At 42.4% G+C, this 20,902-nt stretch overlaps 1 protein-coding gene and 1 long non-coding RNA gene across 2 annotated transcripts in view; one reads left to right on the plus strand and one right to left on the minus strand.

Moving 5' to 3' along the window:
* Positions 1–20,902, minus strand: part of LOC136853476 (uncharacterized) — a 159,093-nt gene that overhangs the window by 18,343 nt on the left and 119,848 nt on the right. The window lies entirely within an intron of this gene.
* The window catches only part of NC2alpha (negative cofactor 2 alpha), a 103,046-nt gene continuing 99,744 nt past the window's right edge, over positions 17,601–20,902 (plus strand). The window contains exon 1 of the mRNA XM_067129083.1: positions 17,601–18,010. Coding sequence (XP_066985184.1) covers positions 17,969–18,010 — 42 coding nt within the window. The 5' untranslated portion in view covers positions 17,601–17,968. The remainder of the gene's footprint in view (positions 18,011–20,902) is intronic.

The raw sequence follows: 20,902 nt of genomic DNA on the forward strand, positions 1-20,902 counted from the left end.
TGTGTGTGCCATGGTGACCCATACTGTAGTGCCATTGTTTTACATATAGCTTTGCAAGTAGATGCATCACATTGCTACCTTGTTCCAAGTGCAACACTGAAACCCAAGGGAAGCAATTGAAATAAAGGAGGAAACAGAGCATAAGTTATTAAATTTGATTCATTAGTTGAGTAACACATCTTGTACTTGTTTTAATAAATTCAAATAAACATTTTCAAATTGCCCACTGGTATTACATTTAAATTTATAATTGCAATCAACCCTTAATGGTTCCTTATTCTAAAAGTTTGTTCAAGTTGTTATAATACCTTATTCAGTATGTACTTGTTGTAATCAGAGGCTCCATAGCAAGTTCATTTAGTCAATTTGGGAAAACTGTTATGTTTGGAAAGAATTGCTTTAATTCTGTTGCTAATGACTACACAAAGTAAACTGTTAGGGCTTACCTCCATTTAGGAAAGAACCCTTCAAGCCAGCACATTGAGAGTTAAGAACTTTAACTGGTTTGGTTTAATTCACTACTCTGTAATGTGTGTTTAGAGTCACATGTAGTGCACTCGAACACAACACAATAAGTAGTTGCAACTATCCATTACTTAGTTAATTCTCAAGATTATAATTAGTCAACAGCTGTGTGTGCACTGCCCTGGTATAAAAAAAAAATAGTACAAAGAGTGATCAAGTCAAGTGGCAGTAAATATTTTTAGGAAAAGTTTTGGGTTCGAGTTGAGCACTTCATATAATTTAATTTTCTTAATGTTTGATAATGCTAACAGATACAGAATCTGGTGTTAAGAATTCAAGTCAGTACTTGGGCCTGTTTGCTTTTGATTATATTTCTGTTGCAGTTGTTTTATGGTTTGGTTCCAAAATGGTAAAAAACTTGTAGAAAAATTTGTAACTGAAATAATGTGTATTTCAGTATACTTGTTGATGTTCTTACCAGATACTTGTATACTGACTGAAAAATAGTCAATATAATTTGCAATGCACTGAAATTCAGTAGTTGACCAGTGAGAAATATTTTCACCAAGAAGATACACAACTTCTCCTTTGTTTTGTTGACCTATTGTATTTTATAAATGAGTGTTATTTAGTAATAAATTTTTACAAAAATGTAGTGACCTTGTTTATCTACTGTAAATTCATATAGCATAGTGTTTTCCTGCAAAAAGCTCTAAGGAAAAATAAAGTCTTTTAATAAGTTGGAGTGTGGATTTTGAAGTGCATTAGTTGTTTTTGTTCATAAAGTTAATACAGTGTATTTGTAATATATTCATCATTGTTATGGGTTTGCAACATTCTTTTTAAATTTACAGTACATAATATTTTGTATTGTATGATAAATACAATAAAGTATGAAAGTCGTTTCAAACAGAGTTAACAATTGCTCTATGAATAGACAATACATTTGATTTTATATGTTGATAATATAAACAGGAGGTATTGGAAATCATTTGCTCTAATATTACTAAAATCTTTGTAGTTATTCTCTTAATTTTCTTCCTTGTGATAAAAAGCTGGATGATGAAGCAGTTCTCTGTCACATATGTATATTGTGATGGTTCCATGAACATCACTTGGGTTCACACATTCCAGATTAGTCTTTCGACTTTTGTTGATCTTTTCAGAAATAATCTCAAATAAGCATTCACTTCCATGGGTTGGAGTCAAGGCCTTACCATGTTTCATATGTATATTTTTCCACTGTACCAAGAAACCAACTTGTGGAGTTTTTTTCACCATGCAATGCATCAGGTTTTTGTTGACTAGCATATAATCAGCTTTACAGCTGAATTTCTCAGAAGCTGACAGCCAAGATCATTATGGTGATGGAAAAACATTAGGACTTTTAACATTGTCTGCAACTTCTAAATATATTTTATGTAAAAGAGTGTAATCCCTTGAAATATTTTATAATAAGAAATAAAGGACATTCCTATTAAATGGATAAATTTCATATTTTACTTTTGTATATGTGTTTATGATAAAATTTCTTAGAATGATTTTATCCATCACCAAGAGTGATTTGGTATTAATTTCAAAATCAAAACGAGAGACAAACTCCACTTGGCATTTCATAGGGGAAAACCCACAATTTAATGTAGAATAATTAAAAAAATCATATAAGCTTGGTCAAAGATGAAGAGGTTGTGAACCTATGGCTTTTATTTATATGTAAATATATGATTCTACTTAATCAATGCATATTTTTTCTCCTATTTAGAACAGTCTTTAAATCATTATTTTTTACAAGTGTTTCACGGAATGGGTCATATATTCAGTTAATTAACAAACCCACCGCCATGCTATATGGTTGTATACATAAGAAAAATACGGTACTTTAAAAATTTGGCGTTTTTAATTCCTTGCCAGTGAGGGCAGGAGCCTCGGAGAACCACATAAATGTGACTCATACTTGGCCCTAATTAATTGCTCTAAATTGCTGACAAGAAGAAGGGCATATGGTGTGGATTATTTTTAGAAGGTGAAGGATGGCAGAGTTAGATGGCATGCTTCTCCATCCCCAGAACTGGAGTACTGGTGTGGTCAAGTGAAAGATACCCAGTCTGACCTTGATATACTGTCGCTGCCCTTAAGGCACTGATGTTAATATATATATTCATGTGGATCCTTGGGGTACCTATCTGTTGTTAAATAGATACATTACATTGGTCCCCTCCTGGTAGGGATTGGCTGGGCTAACAGGCCCGCTCTGGCAAACAGACTGAAGGCTCATTATTTTGTTGTCACACAATGGAAAGAAATAAGTAAAGGAGGAGGATTTAAAATGAAATTTTGCTCTCACTTTTTTAAAAAATCTGTTTTGTCTTTAAAAATTTGTGAAGATAATTAGTAATTTGAAGGATATCATCTGCAACTTGGAAAATACAGTTACCTTAATGCACTACAAAAGAAATTACTTGCCAGCCAAAAGGGCATATGAGTGATTGATTTAAAAAAACACAAAAAACCGACTTGAAGGCTTCCAAAATATTAAAGAAATCTGTAGAATTACTGAAAACAAGGAATTATAACTCTTACTCAGATCCAGGAAGAGGAAACTACCAAATAAGAACTAGTTGGAATAACTGTGTATCATGCATAGCAATATCCACAAACCTGAGCTTTAAAGAATCAAAAGTAGTCATTACCTGTATGTTGAAGGTTGCCAAAATTACATTTACAGTATTGCGTAAAACTTCTATTATAAATTAAAGTACTTGGGCAAGAAAGAGAATAAAACCTTAAATTCCTGAACCCCTGTAATATATAAGGTGCTATCAATATGATCATACTAGTGAAAGGTGTTATACAGTACTAAAGACACATGCTGCTGTGAGACAGAATGTCCACAGGGTGGAGGTGTAACAACCCTGGATGCATAAACTGTGGTTCTGAACCCCATACTATATCAAAAACATCTGTTTCATACTTATGATACAAAACTTTGACCAAGGTAGAAAGCATATCTGCAACTGACAGTAAGACAACGTATCTGTTAAGCAGAAAGTTCCACCTACAAACATCTCTGTCTCTGAGTGAAAATGGAAAGCTAAATATAAAGAAAATAAGAAAGCCATCAAAAAGGTGTGTCAAGAAAGGGAGCACATGATAATTCTAAATCCTTCTGAAGCCCTATTGAATTACAAATGATTGCGACACGATACCAGAGAAACTGGAAAAACGTCTATTGGAAAATAGAACTGCCAGACTCCTACCATCTTGCCACTGAAAGACAGGACTTCAGAGGGAAATTACCTACAACTGAGAATTTGGCCATAACTAAGCTTTCTTACATTCTACCCACCTCTACTTTTCATTCCTTGCCCTATAAGGACTGACATTTAGCTAATAAATCCCTGGATGGCTTTTATTATACGAATTCTGATTGCTCATGATGAAGGAGATGAAGGATAAGGTTAGATGGCATGTCTCTCCATCCATAGAATTTAAGTACCCTACATGGTCAAGCAGGTGGAAGTCTAATTAAGCTCAGTTCCAAGTGCTAGGTCTGATCTCAATGAAGTCATGACACTCAAGGCACAGGAAGTGTTGCGTATGTTTGTGTTTAAATCCTGATCCATAACAAAGGGGTCCACCTATCCTGTAAGTGCAGCTTCATTGTAGGCATGAGAAGATACCTTGATAAATTATAATAACCCAAACTTAATACACATTAAACTTGCCAAACACTGATGACCATAGCACGGAAATGGACACTCCATTAGCCCATCTCCAAGGATCTGATTAAGCAGATACATCTCAAATATAGCACATTAAAGCCATACAAATTCACATACCAAAATTGACCAGGAAAATTCAAACATTTTTGACAGTTTACCCACCAATTCGTCCTCAAAGAAGTTATCCTTGTGGTCCTGCCATAAGAGTGTTCAACTAATATCAAGAATTCTCTCATATGCTGGTCTTGGCAAGAACAGTACCTGTTGGCATAGTAATGAATATAAAAGGAACTAAGGTAGGGAGGCTCTTGCCCTGCCTCCAACATTATTTGGAGTACAGTATTTCTATTCAACCTTCTCTGCAGAAGTGGCAAAAGTGCACAGGTCAGCCATTACTCTTAGGTCTGTGATTGTACAAACATGCATTTTTTGGCTCCAAGATTTTTACATTTGCAGTGCCTTATCGCTGAGATGTCGCAATGACCTGCATACAAACATTAAGTACATCATCTTAAACTCCTCGTAACAATAAATGACACATTCATTTTTTAAATTACAATATTTACCTGGTAGCTTACGGTCTGTCTATCATTAGGTTATAATATATGAGGAATAATGGTACAGCCTAATATTTCCTTCTCTCATGTTAAACTTGACCTGACAGATTCTTCCCATGTGCGTGTTCACATTATTTATTTTTAATCCTAGTACTTTTTTGTTTTAACTCCCTAAATTTTAATCCTTCAGAACAAGCTGGATTCACCTGTTGAAAACTTGGTAACAAGGTAGTTCATAGATGGAAATTGAGGTGGGAATATCCTCCCACCCGCCGTCACACTCACTTTTCTTTTCACTACCATAGAGAACAAATGTGCTGCACTCTTTTGTCCCTGCTTGGTAGTTGAGAACTTTGCACTATTTGTCTCTGTCACCTTGTTGTTTATTTTTTACTCATAAAAATATGCAACATTATTGCAAGGGATTAGCTGCTCTTGTGGGCAGTTTATGTTGGCCATGTCAACTGACCCTTACTCTTATTGTACTGCCTGCAAAGAGAATTCCTGTACTTGGGTTTCTCCTTCCAAGGAATGTATTGCTTGGGATTTGCCTCAGTGGGCTAGGTTTGGGAAGAGGGTGAAGAAGGATAAGAGGTACTCTCCAGCTTTGTTGTGGGGAGGGGGATACACCTCTGCTGACATCTTTGAATCCTCCAAGTTCCTTCCTTCCTCCATCTTCCATTCCTATTCCACCTACAGCAGACACACTTTTAGGTCGACAGAAGCTTCGGCTGAGTGGATGTTGGTCAAACCCTATTTTCAAGTGATTGCCAATCTACTTCCGCATCCTGAAGTGAATATATTTTGCTACACAAGAGATCCATCAACTTTCAATGTCTCTCCAAACCTGGACACTTAGGCAGTGACAAGAGATGCATTCGTAAAGGACTGGAGCAGATGGAGGACAATCTACCTCTTTCCTCCACTGTTCCAGATTTTGAAGGCTTCTCTTAAACTAGTAACCTTCACTGGATATGCCTACCAAGTAGGCCCAAATTGGCACATTCTGCAGCAGCAATGGACTAGAAAATCAATCCCATTGCCATTCATTCTTCTATCCCAGACAGGAAGAGGGGAAAGTCATCAATGCATCCTCATTTTTGTGCTGTGCTTCACATGTGGATTTTCGAAATCTACCCTACCTGTTGCTGAAACTATAAACCTCATCTAGTTGTCAATGCCAGTTCATATGGAAAGTGCAACTCTCAGTGTGGTTCTACACTGAAGACCCAGTTGAAATTTCAATTGAAACCATCCTGAATTTCCTGATCTAGTTGTCTGAGAACAAGCACCTTGCTTCTGCTACTGTAAAGACGTCAGACATCTCTTCATTTTCGCATCAATCACGTCATGTATTGCATTTCTTAATATGTCAAGACTCTCTTGTAAATAGTCATGTATAGAATTTTCTGGCCTTTCCGCTGATATGTATTTCATCACTGTACATTTATTATGTCTCTCAAAATTGCCATTTGTTTGTCTGTCAACAAACACAAATTGCTCAGAGTGTGGGTCACGGCGTTCGGAGGTCAAACACGTTTCCGTAAGCACTCTGCCATGTATACCTGTGCTCAGGTAATAAACAAGTTAATACCCAGTTGACCTTTCTTGTCCTCACAACAGGTGACCCGAGGAGTGACGGTAAACACAGCGGTTTTGGCTTCGCCATTAACGGACTCCCTCACAGAACCCCCAATGCCACTAATGGACTAATTACAGCATACCCCTCCAGGTGCGTTCTGGCGTGCTCAAACGGTTTGGCCCTGCCGTTTACGATTCACGTCGACTGTACTCAGAAGTCATTAACGGAACCACATGGCGTATAGTTTTGACTTCTGATGAGCCCCAAACACCATTAACGGACTAAATACAGCTCGTACTTCACGTTTTGGTGTGAGGAAGAATGTCAGACACTGAAGTAGAAAGTCATTCCCAGGACACACAGATCCTCTGCATCCCTCTCTCGCCTTAGAAGGCAGCAATAGGCCAGGCGATAAAACTCCCTTCATTCTCGCAACAAAACACCGCATCCTGGTTTCTGCGGGCAGATGTCCATTTCTGGGTGGTGAAAATTACAGACAAGGAGACCAAGGCGGACGTAACCATGATAACGCTTCCGGAGGAGGCCTTCCATAAAATCACCCCATGGTTGGACTTGCAGCTAGGCAAAGTCAAGTACAGAGACCTACGAGACAAGCTCATTGAAACATACTCCATGCCCGTCCCAGAGAGAGCCCAACGCGCCCTTGACCTGATGACCCAGCCCCTGGGGGATGCATCACCCAGGGACGCCTGGGATGAACTCTGAGGTCTCCTGATGCTGCCGGGGGTCGATGCGGACGGTTGGAGGAAGGAGATCAGCTTGTCGTGAGAAATATTCCTGTGGCGCCTTCTGCAAGAGGTGAAGGGGTAAATCACAGATGCTGACGCCCTCTCAATGGGCGAATTGGTGAATGTCGCACACAAACTCCACGAGGCCACCAAGGCCTCCAAACATGCCACACCCGCAGCCTGTAACCTGGTAACAGAAGAAGACGAGGCACAGGACACGCACGCGGTGTACAGGAAGAAAGCGCCACCACAGCAGCAGAGGACGTGGACAAATCCAGCCTGGTGTTACTTCCATCAGAGGTTCGAAGCACCGCCAGAAATTGCAGAGCCCCCTATTCTTTCACAAAAAAAAAATGAGAAAAGCAGCCACAAGTAACAGCAGTGGCCGCAAACCTTAAAGACTCCCGACCACTAGGATTCCTCACCCATGACGCCATATCGAAACGACGGATGCTGGTAGACACTGGGGCAATGCGATCGGTGTTTCCGCCATCAAGAGAGGACCACTACTGCACATCCAGTGCCGCAACCACACTGGTGGCCGCAAATGGAAGCCCCATCTGCTGCTACGGAACTGTGACCCACAGAATATCCATCCTGGGCCGTAAATATGATTGGCCCTTTGTCATCGCGAACATCAAGTTCCCTCTCCTGGGCGCTGATTTCCTTGCACACCATGGACTTCTGGTAGACGTTGGCCGAAAACGCCTGCTGGATACCAGAACCTGCCGCTCCTGACCACTCTCCACCAGGCCGGGGATGCCCGCTGTCTGCTCCATCTCTTCAAACAAATACAGCACCCTCCTCCACGAGTTCCCTGACGTCTTCAAGTCAGAGCTGCGTCAGTTGCTGGGACCCAAGGCCAAACACGGCATCCATCACCATATCACTATGACAGGCCCGGCAACACACACCAAATTCTGGCGCTTGCCACCCAAAAAACTCCAAGATGCTAAACAGGCCTTCGCCGAGATGGAACAGATGGGCATCAGCAGGAAGGCATCGAGCCCGTGGGCGTTCCCCTCCACACGGTAAAGAAACCAGATGGCTCCTGGAGTCCCTGTGGGGACTATCGTCGCCTGAACCTAACAACGGCACCAGACCACTATCCCTTGCCGAACATGCAGGACCTAACAGGCACCCTGCACAGGGCCAAAGTGTTTACAAAAATGGATTTACTCAAGTCTTATTTTCAGGTACCAGTGCGCCTTGATGATGCTCTGAAGACAGCCATCATCATGCGTTCGGAACGTATACCATCTCCTACTTCACCTTCGGCCTCAGTAATGCCGGGGCCGCATTCCAACGCTTTATGGACACCATCATGGGGGACCTACTTTTCTGCGTTTGCTACGTAGATGACATCCTGGTCATCTCCATGTCCTCGGAGGAATACCTGGGCCACGTCCGGGTCGTGCTGAAACGCCTGCAGGAGAACGGTTTGGTCGTCAAGTTCGACAAGTGTACCTTCAGAGCAGAAAAGGTAGATTTCCTGGGCCATGAGATCTCCCTGGCAAGTGTCCGCCCCATGGCCTCCAAGGTGGATGCAGTAAAGAAGTTCCCAACGCCAAAAACCATGAAGTCCCTACTGGAGTTCCTCGGCATGGTCAACTACTACTGCCGCTTCATACCAGACGTCGCCCGCATCATGTACCCCTTGACTGCAGTCCTGAAGGGGAAGCTGAAATCACTGGTGTGGGCAGCTCCGCAACAACAGGCGTTCAAGCAGATGAAGGCAGCCCTTGCCAAAGCCACCACATTAACACATCACGACCCCACCGCCTCCCTGAGACTTACCACAGACTGCAGCAACATCACATCACTTGTGGGGCAGTGCTGCAGCAGGTGTTAGAAGGCTCCCACACCCGCTGGCCTTCTTCAGTTGCAAGTTAATTTTCTTCCCCACGGCACCAAACGATGAAGATACCTCCTTTCCAAGGCTGAGGGAAGTGGCACAGAAGTTCACACCCTGCTGAAAGACTTTCACGGACAGGACCCACGTCTACAGCCCTGGGGGTCTGGATGTCTGCACCCACGTCTTCATCAGGATCGACTCCCACCGGCCACCCTTGACCAGACCGTACAGGGGCCCACACCATGTTGTCAGCAGATCATCCAAGGCCTATCTCATCAACGTCCACGGGCGTGAAGACTGGGTTTCTGTCAACCAACCAGCTTTCCTGTTAGACAGCGAAACCTGGGAGGAAACCGGCAGGCGCCCCAGAATTCCTCCACAAAACGTGGCCGCAGATGATCCCATTGCCATCCCAAAACGGGGTCGAGGATGTCCCAAGGGCTGCACTAAGGAAGTCATCCACTTGGCTAAGCCACCGGGCGATTCTGCAGTCGAAGTCGCCCCATGTCCACAGGTATCAAGAACTTGGGGCCAGCTCCTGTTCCCAAAGCGATTCCGTGATTGATTTTTTTTTTGGGTGTCTTCCAATCATTACCTTAGTAATTATTGTCTTGGGGGGAGTACTTGTAAAGACGTCAGACGTCTCTTCATTTTCGCATCAATCACGTCATATATAGTATTTCTTAATATGTCAAGATTCTCATGTAAATAGTCATGTGTAGAATTTTCTGGCCTTTCTGCCGATATGTATTTCATCAATGTATATTGATGAAAAATTGCCTGAGAGTGCGGGTCACAGCGTTCAGGAGGTCGAACACCACATTTCCATCCGCACTCTGCCATGTAAACCTGCACTGTGGTATTAAACAAGTTAATACCCAGTTGACCTTTCTTGTCCTCACACTACAATTATGGCATACAAGGTTACGTTGTCAAAAGGCCTAGCTCTATGGGTTTGACATTTACTCCATTACTTGGTCCTTGCAAAAGGCTCTTTTTTTTTATCTCCTCAATTCATTGGTCCCAAATGCAACCATAACCTGTATGCTCTAAAAAGCAGTCTTCTTGACTGCTTTGACTCAGCAGACCAAAATAGTGAACTCAGTTAACTGAGATGGGGACAACACTTCATCACCCACACATCTAACCATCACTTTCTGTTGTCTCCTGGCCAAGAATGAAGAGGACCCCTTGAAGAGGGAATCCCATATTCTATGGGAACTTGGTATTACAGATGAAGACATTATGCCTGATGCAGTCACTCTGGGTTTACCTAGATGACATGGCTAATTTCCCAGATGGTTCTCCCTGCATGGGCTGAGAATTTTCTTTGTGTCCCAAAATAGAAAGGCAGACCCCAATCATTGTCTTAGTCACATGACATCTGAAAGGTGAGCACCTTGCAAGCTTTCTTTGCAAACTTTTCTGTCAAAGAAGTTGTGAGTTTACTACTGCTATGAGATCAAGCAAGGTCGACTGCAGTTGTCTCTGTAGGTGGCATAACAGGTCCCGGTTCCATAGGCTTCTTAATGAAAAGGGAAGGGCTTTCTTGATGCTGCAGTACTAAAATATTACCAGAACAAAGTGGTTATCCTCCATCCCACTCCAACATAATACGTCACCTTGGAGTCACACAGTGCAGTATATGTTTTAAGAAAAAAGGAGATGATTTATACATACCAATCATCGGAAACTATAGGAAAACTAAACAAATTATCAAAAGATGGCGAGAATGACCAAATTTAAATGTACTGTGGACAATGACTTAAAAATTAAATTCAAGAATGAGGAAAAGGATATTATAACCTCAAATCTATAAATAAAATAAAATAGGCAAAATATAAATAAGAGCAAAAGAAAACAATTGCGTAAATTTCCAAGCTAGTAAGGATGTTTATCTAGCACCCACCTTGTCTAAAATAAGCTTTTCCTCTCTACACATTTTATAAATTTCGTTTTCCAGCTGTGAGATTCAAGACGACAGGTCTGGGTATAACATTTATTTTTTGGAAGCAGGTATACATCGAGGAATGCGGACAGAAAGGTGGTCACCGACCTGCGGATCCCATGTCACGCATTTGGGCAAGAATTTGTATTTGTTAGATGACATATAAATGAGAATAATTCATGTTACAATAAACGTACAAAGGTGGTTAATACATCGGCGGAAAGGCCGGACAATAATACAAATGGAGAGATATATAAAAATATGAAATAATAACAGGTAATATACATGTTGTGATTAATACAGCAATGAAGAGGCGCTTGATGCCTTTACAAGTACTCCCCCTCCAAAAGACAATGATTACAAGGATAATTATTGGATGACATGAAAATTAATCACGGAGGCACTGGGGCAGCAGGAGGAGACCCCTTCTCTTTGAGAACTGTGGGCGGGGGGCAACGTCGACTGCCGGATCTTCCACAAAGCGGTTTCTGGGGTGCCCACGACCCCCCCTTGTGGGGGCGGCGAGTATGTCTGCTGGCGCGTCTTGAGTGGGGCGACCCTGGGACGTCTGCCTGCCTCCTCTTGCATTTCGCTGTCTAACAGGAATGCTGGTTTCAGCCTGTTGATGGAAACCTAATCCGCCCAGCCGCGGATGTCGATGAGATACGCCTTGGGGGTCCTGTCGATGACTTGGTAAGGGCCCCTGTAGGACCTGGTCAAGGGCAGGCGATGGGCGTCTATCCTGACGAAGATGTAAGTGCAGGCATCCAGGCCGGCCGGGTTGTAGGTATTGGTTCTGTCCATGAAGGTCTTATGGCAAGGTGCGAACTTCTGTGCTAGTTCCCTCAACCTTTGGGGGGGGGTGCCCTCAGTGCAGTGCGGAGACCCAGCAGGACATTGGGGAGCTGGGTCTTCCAGTTTTCGTCGGTGCAACGTGCCATTAGAGCTGCCTTCAGTGAGCGGTGTGCCCCCTCTACCATGCCATTTGCTGCGGGGTTGTAGGCCGTCGTGCTGTGAAGTGTCGCACCCATCAGGCATGCCAGGGAGACCCAGAGTTCTGACAGGAATGCTGAGCCCCTACACGTAGTAATGCTGTCTGGCACCCCAAAGCGGCTGATCCAACTGGAGAGGAGGGCTTCTGCACAGGATGCTGTTGACACCTCCTCCAGAGGTGTCGCCTCTGGCCAGCGAGTGGAGCAATCTATGACTGTCAGGAGGTACCTGGCGCCCCAGACTGCGGTAGAGGTCCAACAACGTCTATGTGGATGTGGCTGAAATGCCAACGAGGTTGAGGGAAATCACCAATGCCTGATTCTGTGTGCCTTGTGATCTTGCTGGTTTGGCACGGGATACAGCTCCTTGCCCACTGGCGGGTGCCCTTCTTAATGCCATGCCACACGAACTTTTCTGTCATCAGGCATGCCGTTGTACATCCTGATGGATGGGAGAGGCCGTGAATGATGTCGAATGCCTTCTTTCTCCTTGAGGCAGGACCAGGGGGCGGTGGCGGCCAGTGCTTGTGTCGAAGAGAAGCGTTGCATCCGAACCTCCCAAGGGCACGTCCTCCCACTTGAGTGCCGTCTTGTAGGCTGCAGTTTCCAGGTCTGCTGCTTGCTCTCTTGCCAGGTCCTCACAGACTATGCCGAGGTGGAGGGAATTGATTTCCACCCATGACAGGGCATCGGCTACTGGATTCTTCCTGCCGGGGACGTAGGTGATGGTGCAACCAAACTCAGAGATGGCGGCCAAGTGTTGCTGCTGCCTTGCCGACCACGCATCGCCCGCCTTCATGAATGCATGCACCAGGGGGCTTGTGGTCCGTGAGGATAGTGAATTGAGTACTGTCAAGCAGGTATTTGAAGTGCTGCACAGCCTGGTAGATTGCGAGCAACTCTCTGTTGAAGGCGCTGTAGCTGGTCTCTGCTGGTGACAACTTGTGACTGAAGAAGGCTAGAGGTCAGGGGGCGCCATCAACTATTTGCTTGAGCACTCTCCCACAGGCGATGTTGCTGGCGTCGGTGGTGAGTCTCAGGGCAGCGGTGGGGTTATGATGCGTCAAGGTGGTGGCACTCGCGAGGGCTGTCTTCATCTCTTTGAACGCCCGTTGCTGCGGAGCGTCCCACATCAGCGTTTTTTGGCTTGCCCTTCAGGACTACTGTCAGGGGATGCATGATGTGGGTGATGCCTGGGATTTAACTGCGATAGTAGTTCACCATGCCAAGGAACTCTTGAAGGGCCTTGATTGTCTGTGGTGTTGTGAACTTTTCTATTGCTTTCACTTTTAAGGCCAAGGGGAGATCTCGTGTCCAAGGAAATCTAGTTTTTTCACCCCGAATGTGCATTTGTCGAACCTGATGACTAATCCATTCTCCTGCAGGCGTTTCGAGACGGTGAGGACATGGCAGTGTTCCTCTGGGGACCTGGAGAAGATGCAGAAGGGCAGGTCCCGCAGGATGGTGTCCATCGGGCATTGGAATGTAGCCCCACGTTCCTGAGGCCAAAGGTGGAGTAGGAGAAGGTGTGCGTCCCGAACGGTGTGATGATGGCTGACTTCGGAACGTTGTCAAGATGCACAGGAACCTGAAAGTATGATTTAAGCAAGTCCATCTTAGTGAAGACCTTGGCCCCGTGAAGGGCGCTCGTCAGGCCTTGCATGTTCGGCAGGGGGTAGTGGTCTGGTGTGGTAACTAAATTCAGATGACGGTGTCTCCGCAGGGCCTCCAGGAGCCATCTGACTTCTTTACCATATGTAGGGGAGATACTCATGGGCTCGATGCTTTGGTACAGACGCCCATTTGTTCCATTTCGGCGAAAGCCCGTTTGGTGTCTTGAAGATTTTGGGGGGGCAGGCGACGGAACTCGACATGAGTTTGGGGGCCTGTTGTAGTTATGTGGTGGAAGATGCGTGCTTAGCCCCAGTCCCCGGAACCCGGCAACTGGCAGAGCTCTGGTTTAAAAACTTTCGGGAACTCCTGGAGGAGGGCGGCGTAATTGTTGGAGGCTGTGAAGCAGACAGTAGGCATCCCCGGTACAGTGGAGAGTGGTCGGAAGTGGCAGGTTCCAGTGTCGAGGAGGCATTGCCTGCCGACGTCGACCAGGAGTCCGTGGTGTCCCAGGAAATTGGTGCCCTGGAGGAAGAACTTGACCTCCACGATGAAAAAAGGCCAGTGGTACCTGCGGCCCAAGATGGAGATTGTGCGGGTCGTGGTTTCATAGTGGCGAATGGCAGTTCCGTTCATGGCTAACAGGGAGGCCGTGGAGTCAGCTGTCTGGGTGTAGTCGTCCTCCAACAGCGGGAACACCGACTGCATAAAACCTGTGTCAACCAGCAGGTGCCGCTTTGATATTTCGTCCCTGATAAAGAATCCTGCTGGTTGGGAGGTGTTGTTTTTTGCGACCACTGCTGTTACTTGTGGCCACCCTTCTCGTTTTTTGTGAAGGAACAGGGGGATCTGCAGTTCTTGGCACTGGGGCCAAATCTCCTGTGGAAGCAGCACCATGCCAGGTATGTGCGCGCCCCCTGCTCCTCGGTGGTGCCTTCCTCCTGTAGATTGCATTTATGTTTTCTGGGTCATCGTGCTCCGTCGTCAGGCTACAATCTTTAATTTGGCCCTTTACCTCCTGCGGAAGGCGCCGCAGGAATATTGGTTTTGTCAGGCTGATTTCCTTCCTGCATCCATCTGCTTGATGCCGGGTAGTATCAGTAGTGTTACTGTTAGTGTTACTTCACAGTTCATCCCAGGCGTCCCTGGGTGATGTTTCCCCTAGGGGCTGCGTCAGTAGGTCTTGTGGCGCTGTGCTCTTTCGGGGATGGGCATGGAATATGTTTGTATCAGCTTGTTTCGCAAGGCCAAGTACATGACCTTGTCTGGCTGTGTGTTAAGCCATGGGGAGATTTTGTTGAAGACCTCTTCAGGTAGCGTCGTCATGGTAACGTCTGCTTTGGTCTTCTCATCTGTGATGCGCGCCATGCAGAAGTGAGCATCAGGGCACAGAAACCAAGATACTGTGTTCTGGTGTGAAAACGGGAGGAGCTTCACCGCATCTGGCTTTGTGGGCGAGAGGGCCACACAGACAATTTCCGTGTTTCCGGATTCGCATTGTAATTCAGCCTCTGCCATCTTTACTGTCACACACCAAAACACGAGTACATGCCGTATTTAGTCCGCTAATGGCGTTAGAATTCGAATGGTCGACGTGAGTCGCGAATGGTGAGGGCCAAAACTGTTCGAAATGGCAAGGGCACAGAAATGCCAAAACGTACCCCTGCGGGGACGCCGTTATTGGTCCGTTAATGGCATGGGTTTCCTCTGAGGAAGGAGCTTTCAGAGGCCTAGACTGTGTCGCCATTTTGAGTCTGCTAAAGGCTCTCTGAAGGTATATGCGGGTATTTAGTCTGTTAATGGCTGGGCCAAAACCGCATGTTTACCTGTCACTCCTCAGATCACCAGCTGTGAGATTCAAGACGACAGGTCTGGGTATAACTGGTTTACTTGTTGTTTCAGATTTAGCTGGCCTTGTGCCAGCACGGACTCTTGCTCCTAGAGCAGCCCGTAAGAGATGATTTTATTTATTTGTTGTTGTTGTTTTAGATTTAGCTGGCCTTGAGCCAGCACGGGCTCTTGCTCCTAGAGCAGCCCGTAACAGATGATTTATTTTTCGGAAGCAGGTGTACATCGAGGAATGCGGACGGAAAGGTGGTAACCGACCTGCGGATCCCAAGAGGCCATGTCACGCATTTGGGCAAGAATTTGTTTCTTAGATGACATATAAATAAGAATAATTCGAGTTACAATAAACGTACAAAGGTGGTTACATACATCGGCGGAAAGGTCGGACAATAATACGCATGGAGAGATATACAAAAATATGAAATAATAACAGGTAATGTACATGACGTGACTAATGCAGAAATGAAGAGGCGCTTGACGCCTTTAGTACGCAGCATATTGAAAATAAGCATGCTGAACAGTTTCACCACGACCCACTCAACTGTGATGCCTCGAAATTATAATTACCACATTGGGTCAGGTCACATTTTTTTGGCACCTTTACTGTCACTTCCAGTTCCCAGTCATCAAACATTGTTTCCTCATTCCAGTGTTGCAAGTGGGAAAAATATAAATGTATCCAAAAACGTATCCAGAATGTACAAAACGTATCCAAATAATATGAAATAGTATCCAGAATGTATCCAATATATTCTCTTTAAAAAATGCGTTATAGTTAATGAGGATGTGGTTAAGAAAAGTATTTTTAATTGATTAATATTTTTTTAATTCTTACCCTGTCGGTAGACATCTTACAGCTGGCAGCCAAATTGCTAGCTGCCAGGTGATGGTGATTGTACAGTGACGTACAGTCGTACACTATAAATTTGGAGCGAAACTTATACTATTGATTAGATCTTCAAAAATATTATATTTATTAATGCTTTGTATGAACAAATATATATTGAAGTTGCATGCAATACACTAACACTGCACAATACGATTATATGAAAACCTTTACTAAAAAATATAAAACTACAAAAATACAAACTTAGGTCTTCTGCCTATACAGCTACATATGCTTCACTGTTTATCCTTCCTCAATTGAATACATTTTGGGCAGAGTTTATCATCAAATTACTAGGCTCCCATTGATAGCAATGAACTGCTCCCCCGTTGCCTTTGCTTAATAAAAGTCCATTTACTGATTCAGTATTCAACCTACTTCTTGTGTCTGTCTTTATTAGTTTGACCTGAGGAAATATTCTCTCCACTGCAGCAGAAGAATGAGGCAGAACTTAAAGACATAACATAAATTTTGACAGATTTGGGAACAAAAGTGTTACTCTATCATACAACTGGGAGCGATGTAGTATTTATGAGTTTTAATTGGTTTTCACTTTTTGTAAAAAATAATGACTGCAACAATGTGGATGTAAAAAGTATCCAATTCTTTAAAAAAATAATAAAACGTACCCATTTTTGGCTTCTTTATTCAATTTCGTATCCTTTTGTCCAGGGTCGTAAAAACTTACCAGCAACATCAAAATGTATCCAAAGGATACTTTCGTATCCGTACTTGCAACACTGCCTCATTCCATACTGAGCAAAACAGTCTAATTAGTCTACAAGGTTTGATTCATCTTCATTTAAATTCACCTCTTCCGCGGTTCCGCATAGCCCCGTACTTTCAGTATCATAAGTTTATTAACGATTCCACTTAAAACCCTTGAATTCAATCATTAGTACATTAAGCTTTTTTCATTTCTGGCAAATCAGTCAAATTGTTCCCCCGCCCCTTTTATCTCTTCTGCTGATCTTACAAAAATGTTCCCCCAGCGTTCTCACTGTTATCACTGGCTGCCCATCACTGTTTGATATATATCTTCCTATTCATAATCATGTATCATAGGACAAGACACTTTATTAAATATGAATATAATCATTTAACCAGTGCTTTAAGGGGAAAATCCCACATAATTAAAGTCTGTTCTACCTCAAAATTCAAAAAATTTAATTTGCCGGCGATATCTTTACGTAATTTTCCGTGCGTCCATTCATAAGCAAAGACAATTCATAAGCATGAATTGATTTAATAATTTGAAAATGATTCACTTTTATCATTGAGCAATAACGTACAGGTTCAAACAATCATCAAAGAAGGTGCTTTATTTAAAATTCAATTTAGGTAATTTTCGTTTAGTAAAATAAATGAGAACCACTAAAAATATTACAGTTAGGCCCTGTTGTGTAGAATTAAGTTTGTTGTTACTCGAGGCCCCCATCGGTGGTCTTCAAAAGTAGTCCATAGTCGTTTTTATAGTTTAGTATATCTATAACTGCCGTTGTAATTGGTAGCAAGAATTTGCCTTTCTTGTTTTTGTATGAAATATTGTTTATTAAAGTGACTAGCTTGATGTGAAGGGTGTCTAATGTGTAATATGTTACAAAAACTTTTATCTTGAAAGAGGATTACACTTAGCCTTAAGGTAAGGCAGCAGCCTAGCCTTAATCAAGTCTTGCTGATTGGCCTGATCAGCCCTGCGCAAGTGAGCTCATTCTTGAAGGCATCCTCAATCCCTACCCATCCTATTTCCATCATGCCTGGCAAAAAGAAGAAATTCAACTCAAGGTTCCCACCAGTAAGTAGCCTAGCCGAAACTTTGCACTGCGATGGCTAAGGATTTTATTTTGTATTTTTATGTATTTTGAACGAATTTGATGTTGATTTGTTTCCAATGCCCTGACGATTTTTAGTCAATGGTTTTGGCCATTTTGGGTTGACCGATATTAAATTTCATCATGACATCAAAATTCAGCAATTTAGGCTATTTGACACCAGAGTTATTGATGGTAGCCTAGGTTAGGTTACTGAGTCCCGAATTAATTGTCAAGGGCATCCTGAAACCCAGTTTCCCTGTAGGATCCTCCCAAAACTATAGACACTGCTTCGGACAAGGGTTAAACACCAGCCGGAATGCAAGAGTAAACAAAACAGTTTGTGATGAGCAGAGAAAAGCTCACTTTCAGCTCTTCTTATCTTGTAGGCATACAGATCCTTCTTCAGTATTGAACAACTAGGCCTATTCATTCATGGTTTTAAAGGACAATTAATAATCTCCAAAGCAAATATAGCCTATTCAGTGTTATGAGGCCATAAAAATAAATAACAACAGTAGACCTGCATGGTGTTATTTACTAACACAGCAGACATGACAGTCTGAAATTAGGGTAGCCAAGTCAGTTGTTTACATAAAATATATGTTAGCTCTGGAGTCCTCAGATCCAGACCATATTTAACCAAGTCTGAATCAACTGGGGAAAACAGTGATATCCTATCATGATAAAGCTAGTCCCTTAAGCTGACTGGGTCTGTTGAAACTTCCAAAACACTTGGTGTCTTTTGTGTTCACACTAAATAGCTACTCAAAACATGAAGTAATTAATACTGAGGAATGGACTAGATCTGCTCTTTTTTTTATCTTATATGCAAAACATTAGTTTTAAATTTTGATGCTTTATGTGTATTTAGTATTTTGTGAATGGGTCTTGACTAGTCAAAAATTATTGTTAGTAACCCATACCTTGTCATTGTTTGTTCCTACACAGATACATAACTTTGGTCTTTACATAGGATTTAGCTTGCAGACGTGAGCTGGAATGGCCGTTTAACTTTTGAAGCCACCACTAACATGTCATACTGCGTAGTTATGCCTGCAGAGTCGGCCTGTGCAGTCAACCCTGAATGTTAATATGAACAACCTGCACAGTTTTTTTCTTTCCTGCGCAGGCAACCTGAGTAAATAGCTATTCAGTTGATAAACCTGTGGCTAAATGGCCTGTGCATGTGCACTTTAATGTTAATGTGGGGAGGCAACTTTTTTGGCTCAGTTTGCTTTCCGTCCCCCAGACAGATAGTATGTTCCAGTCAAGAACAGTGTTGAGTTTTATTACATTTTAAAGTGTTTATAACTAAATTAATGATGTATTGGATATACTTGTTTTTTAATGATTGATATGGCTGTCAGAATAATATATATTTATAATATTACAATTTTTCTCCAAGAAAAACAATTGTGTATCACGAAGGCTGAAAGTGGCAGCATCATTCCTGACTATCTTGATTTCATTGAAATCTATATGAATGGGACTTTGCTTGGGGAAGTAAAATCCAAAGGCTACCTTAACCCTTAAGGGATGGCATAATTTGTCAATTTGCAGCCCCCCAGACCGGGGAAACTTTGAGGTCGGCAAAATAAAAAAAAAATCACATCAATGGAAAGAGAATGACACGTACATTTACACTGTATAAATAAAAAAATTCAAAAAAATTTTCCCTACCTTCCACGAGAAGTTGAAAATGACTATTTACAACCCCTTGTGGGGCCTCATTTACAAGACACTCGTAAATTTTACCAACTTATATATGTTTTTTATAATAAATAAATTTATTGTATTTTGTAAAATTATTATTATTATTGCTCACACAATATCAAAACAGATAAGAAATAACAGCAGTAACAAATTTTTTGCATATTTGTTGAAAAATATTCATGTAAATTTACGAGAACGGAAGATTCAGTAACTTTTTTTTTTACTTTTACATGCTTTTTCTAATATTTCTTTGGAATTTTCTTTGTAAATGTAATTTTACAAATTTGCTTGTAAATATACGAAGGGGTTGCTGTTGTTTTTTGTTTTCGTCTTTTACGATAGTATGCCAGTTGTAAATGTAATTTTACAACCGACATATATACTATCGTAAAAGACGAAAAGAAAAAACAAGAGCAACCCCTTCGTATATTTACAAGCAAATTTACAAAAAAGACTCGTGAGAGAGAGAGGCAGTACTTTCCTCCTTCAAGTCACAAGCATTACTGATGGCTGGAAAGACGTCTGTGGGCTGTGGCAACACTGGTACGACTCTCAGGTCAGTATAAAAGTTGCCATTAGTGAATTTATAGCATATAGAAGTATCGGCACCTCTGTCTCACCCAATTCTTACCATATTGGTGTTGCGTAATGTTGTTTCACACTCAAGCTCAATCCGTCCACCTCCCCAACCCTGTTTTACTTCACACTCAGGCTCAATCCGTCCCTTAAGGGTTAACAGATTAAATCTATGTATGTTTTTTTGTGGTTATAAACCATGCTAGATGCGAGTCAGTTTTTAAATAAGAATAATTATTCATTATGGCGATATGATGTAAAACAAGAATAGGCCTTTAATGCATCTATTCATGATTATATATCATATAATTCATTTTTAAAATGAGAACAAAATAATATTCTACCTTTTGTTTAAAGACATAAAGCAATATTTGACTATGTATGTTTAGTCACTGCTCACATCCCATGCAAGCCAGTTTTTCAATGAAATTAGTCTAATCAACCCAGTGAAACAGGAACATTAGTAAACTATGGATGTTCACTCGTAACACATTGCAAGAAAATCATTCTTAAAATGGAAACAAATTAGTATTAAGCATTTTAATGAAACAGAGGCAAACAATATTAGGCCTATATATGTCAAC

Source organism: Macrobrachium rosenbergii, chromosome 27 (assembly GCF_040412425.1).
Source record: "Macrobrachium rosenbergii isolate ZJJX-2024 chromosome 27, ASM4041242v1, whole genome shotgun sequence".
Classification (NCBI taxonomy): domain Eukaryota; kingdom Metazoa; phylum Arthropoda; class Malacostraca; order Decapoda; family Palaemonidae; genus Macrobrachium; species Macrobrachium rosenbergii.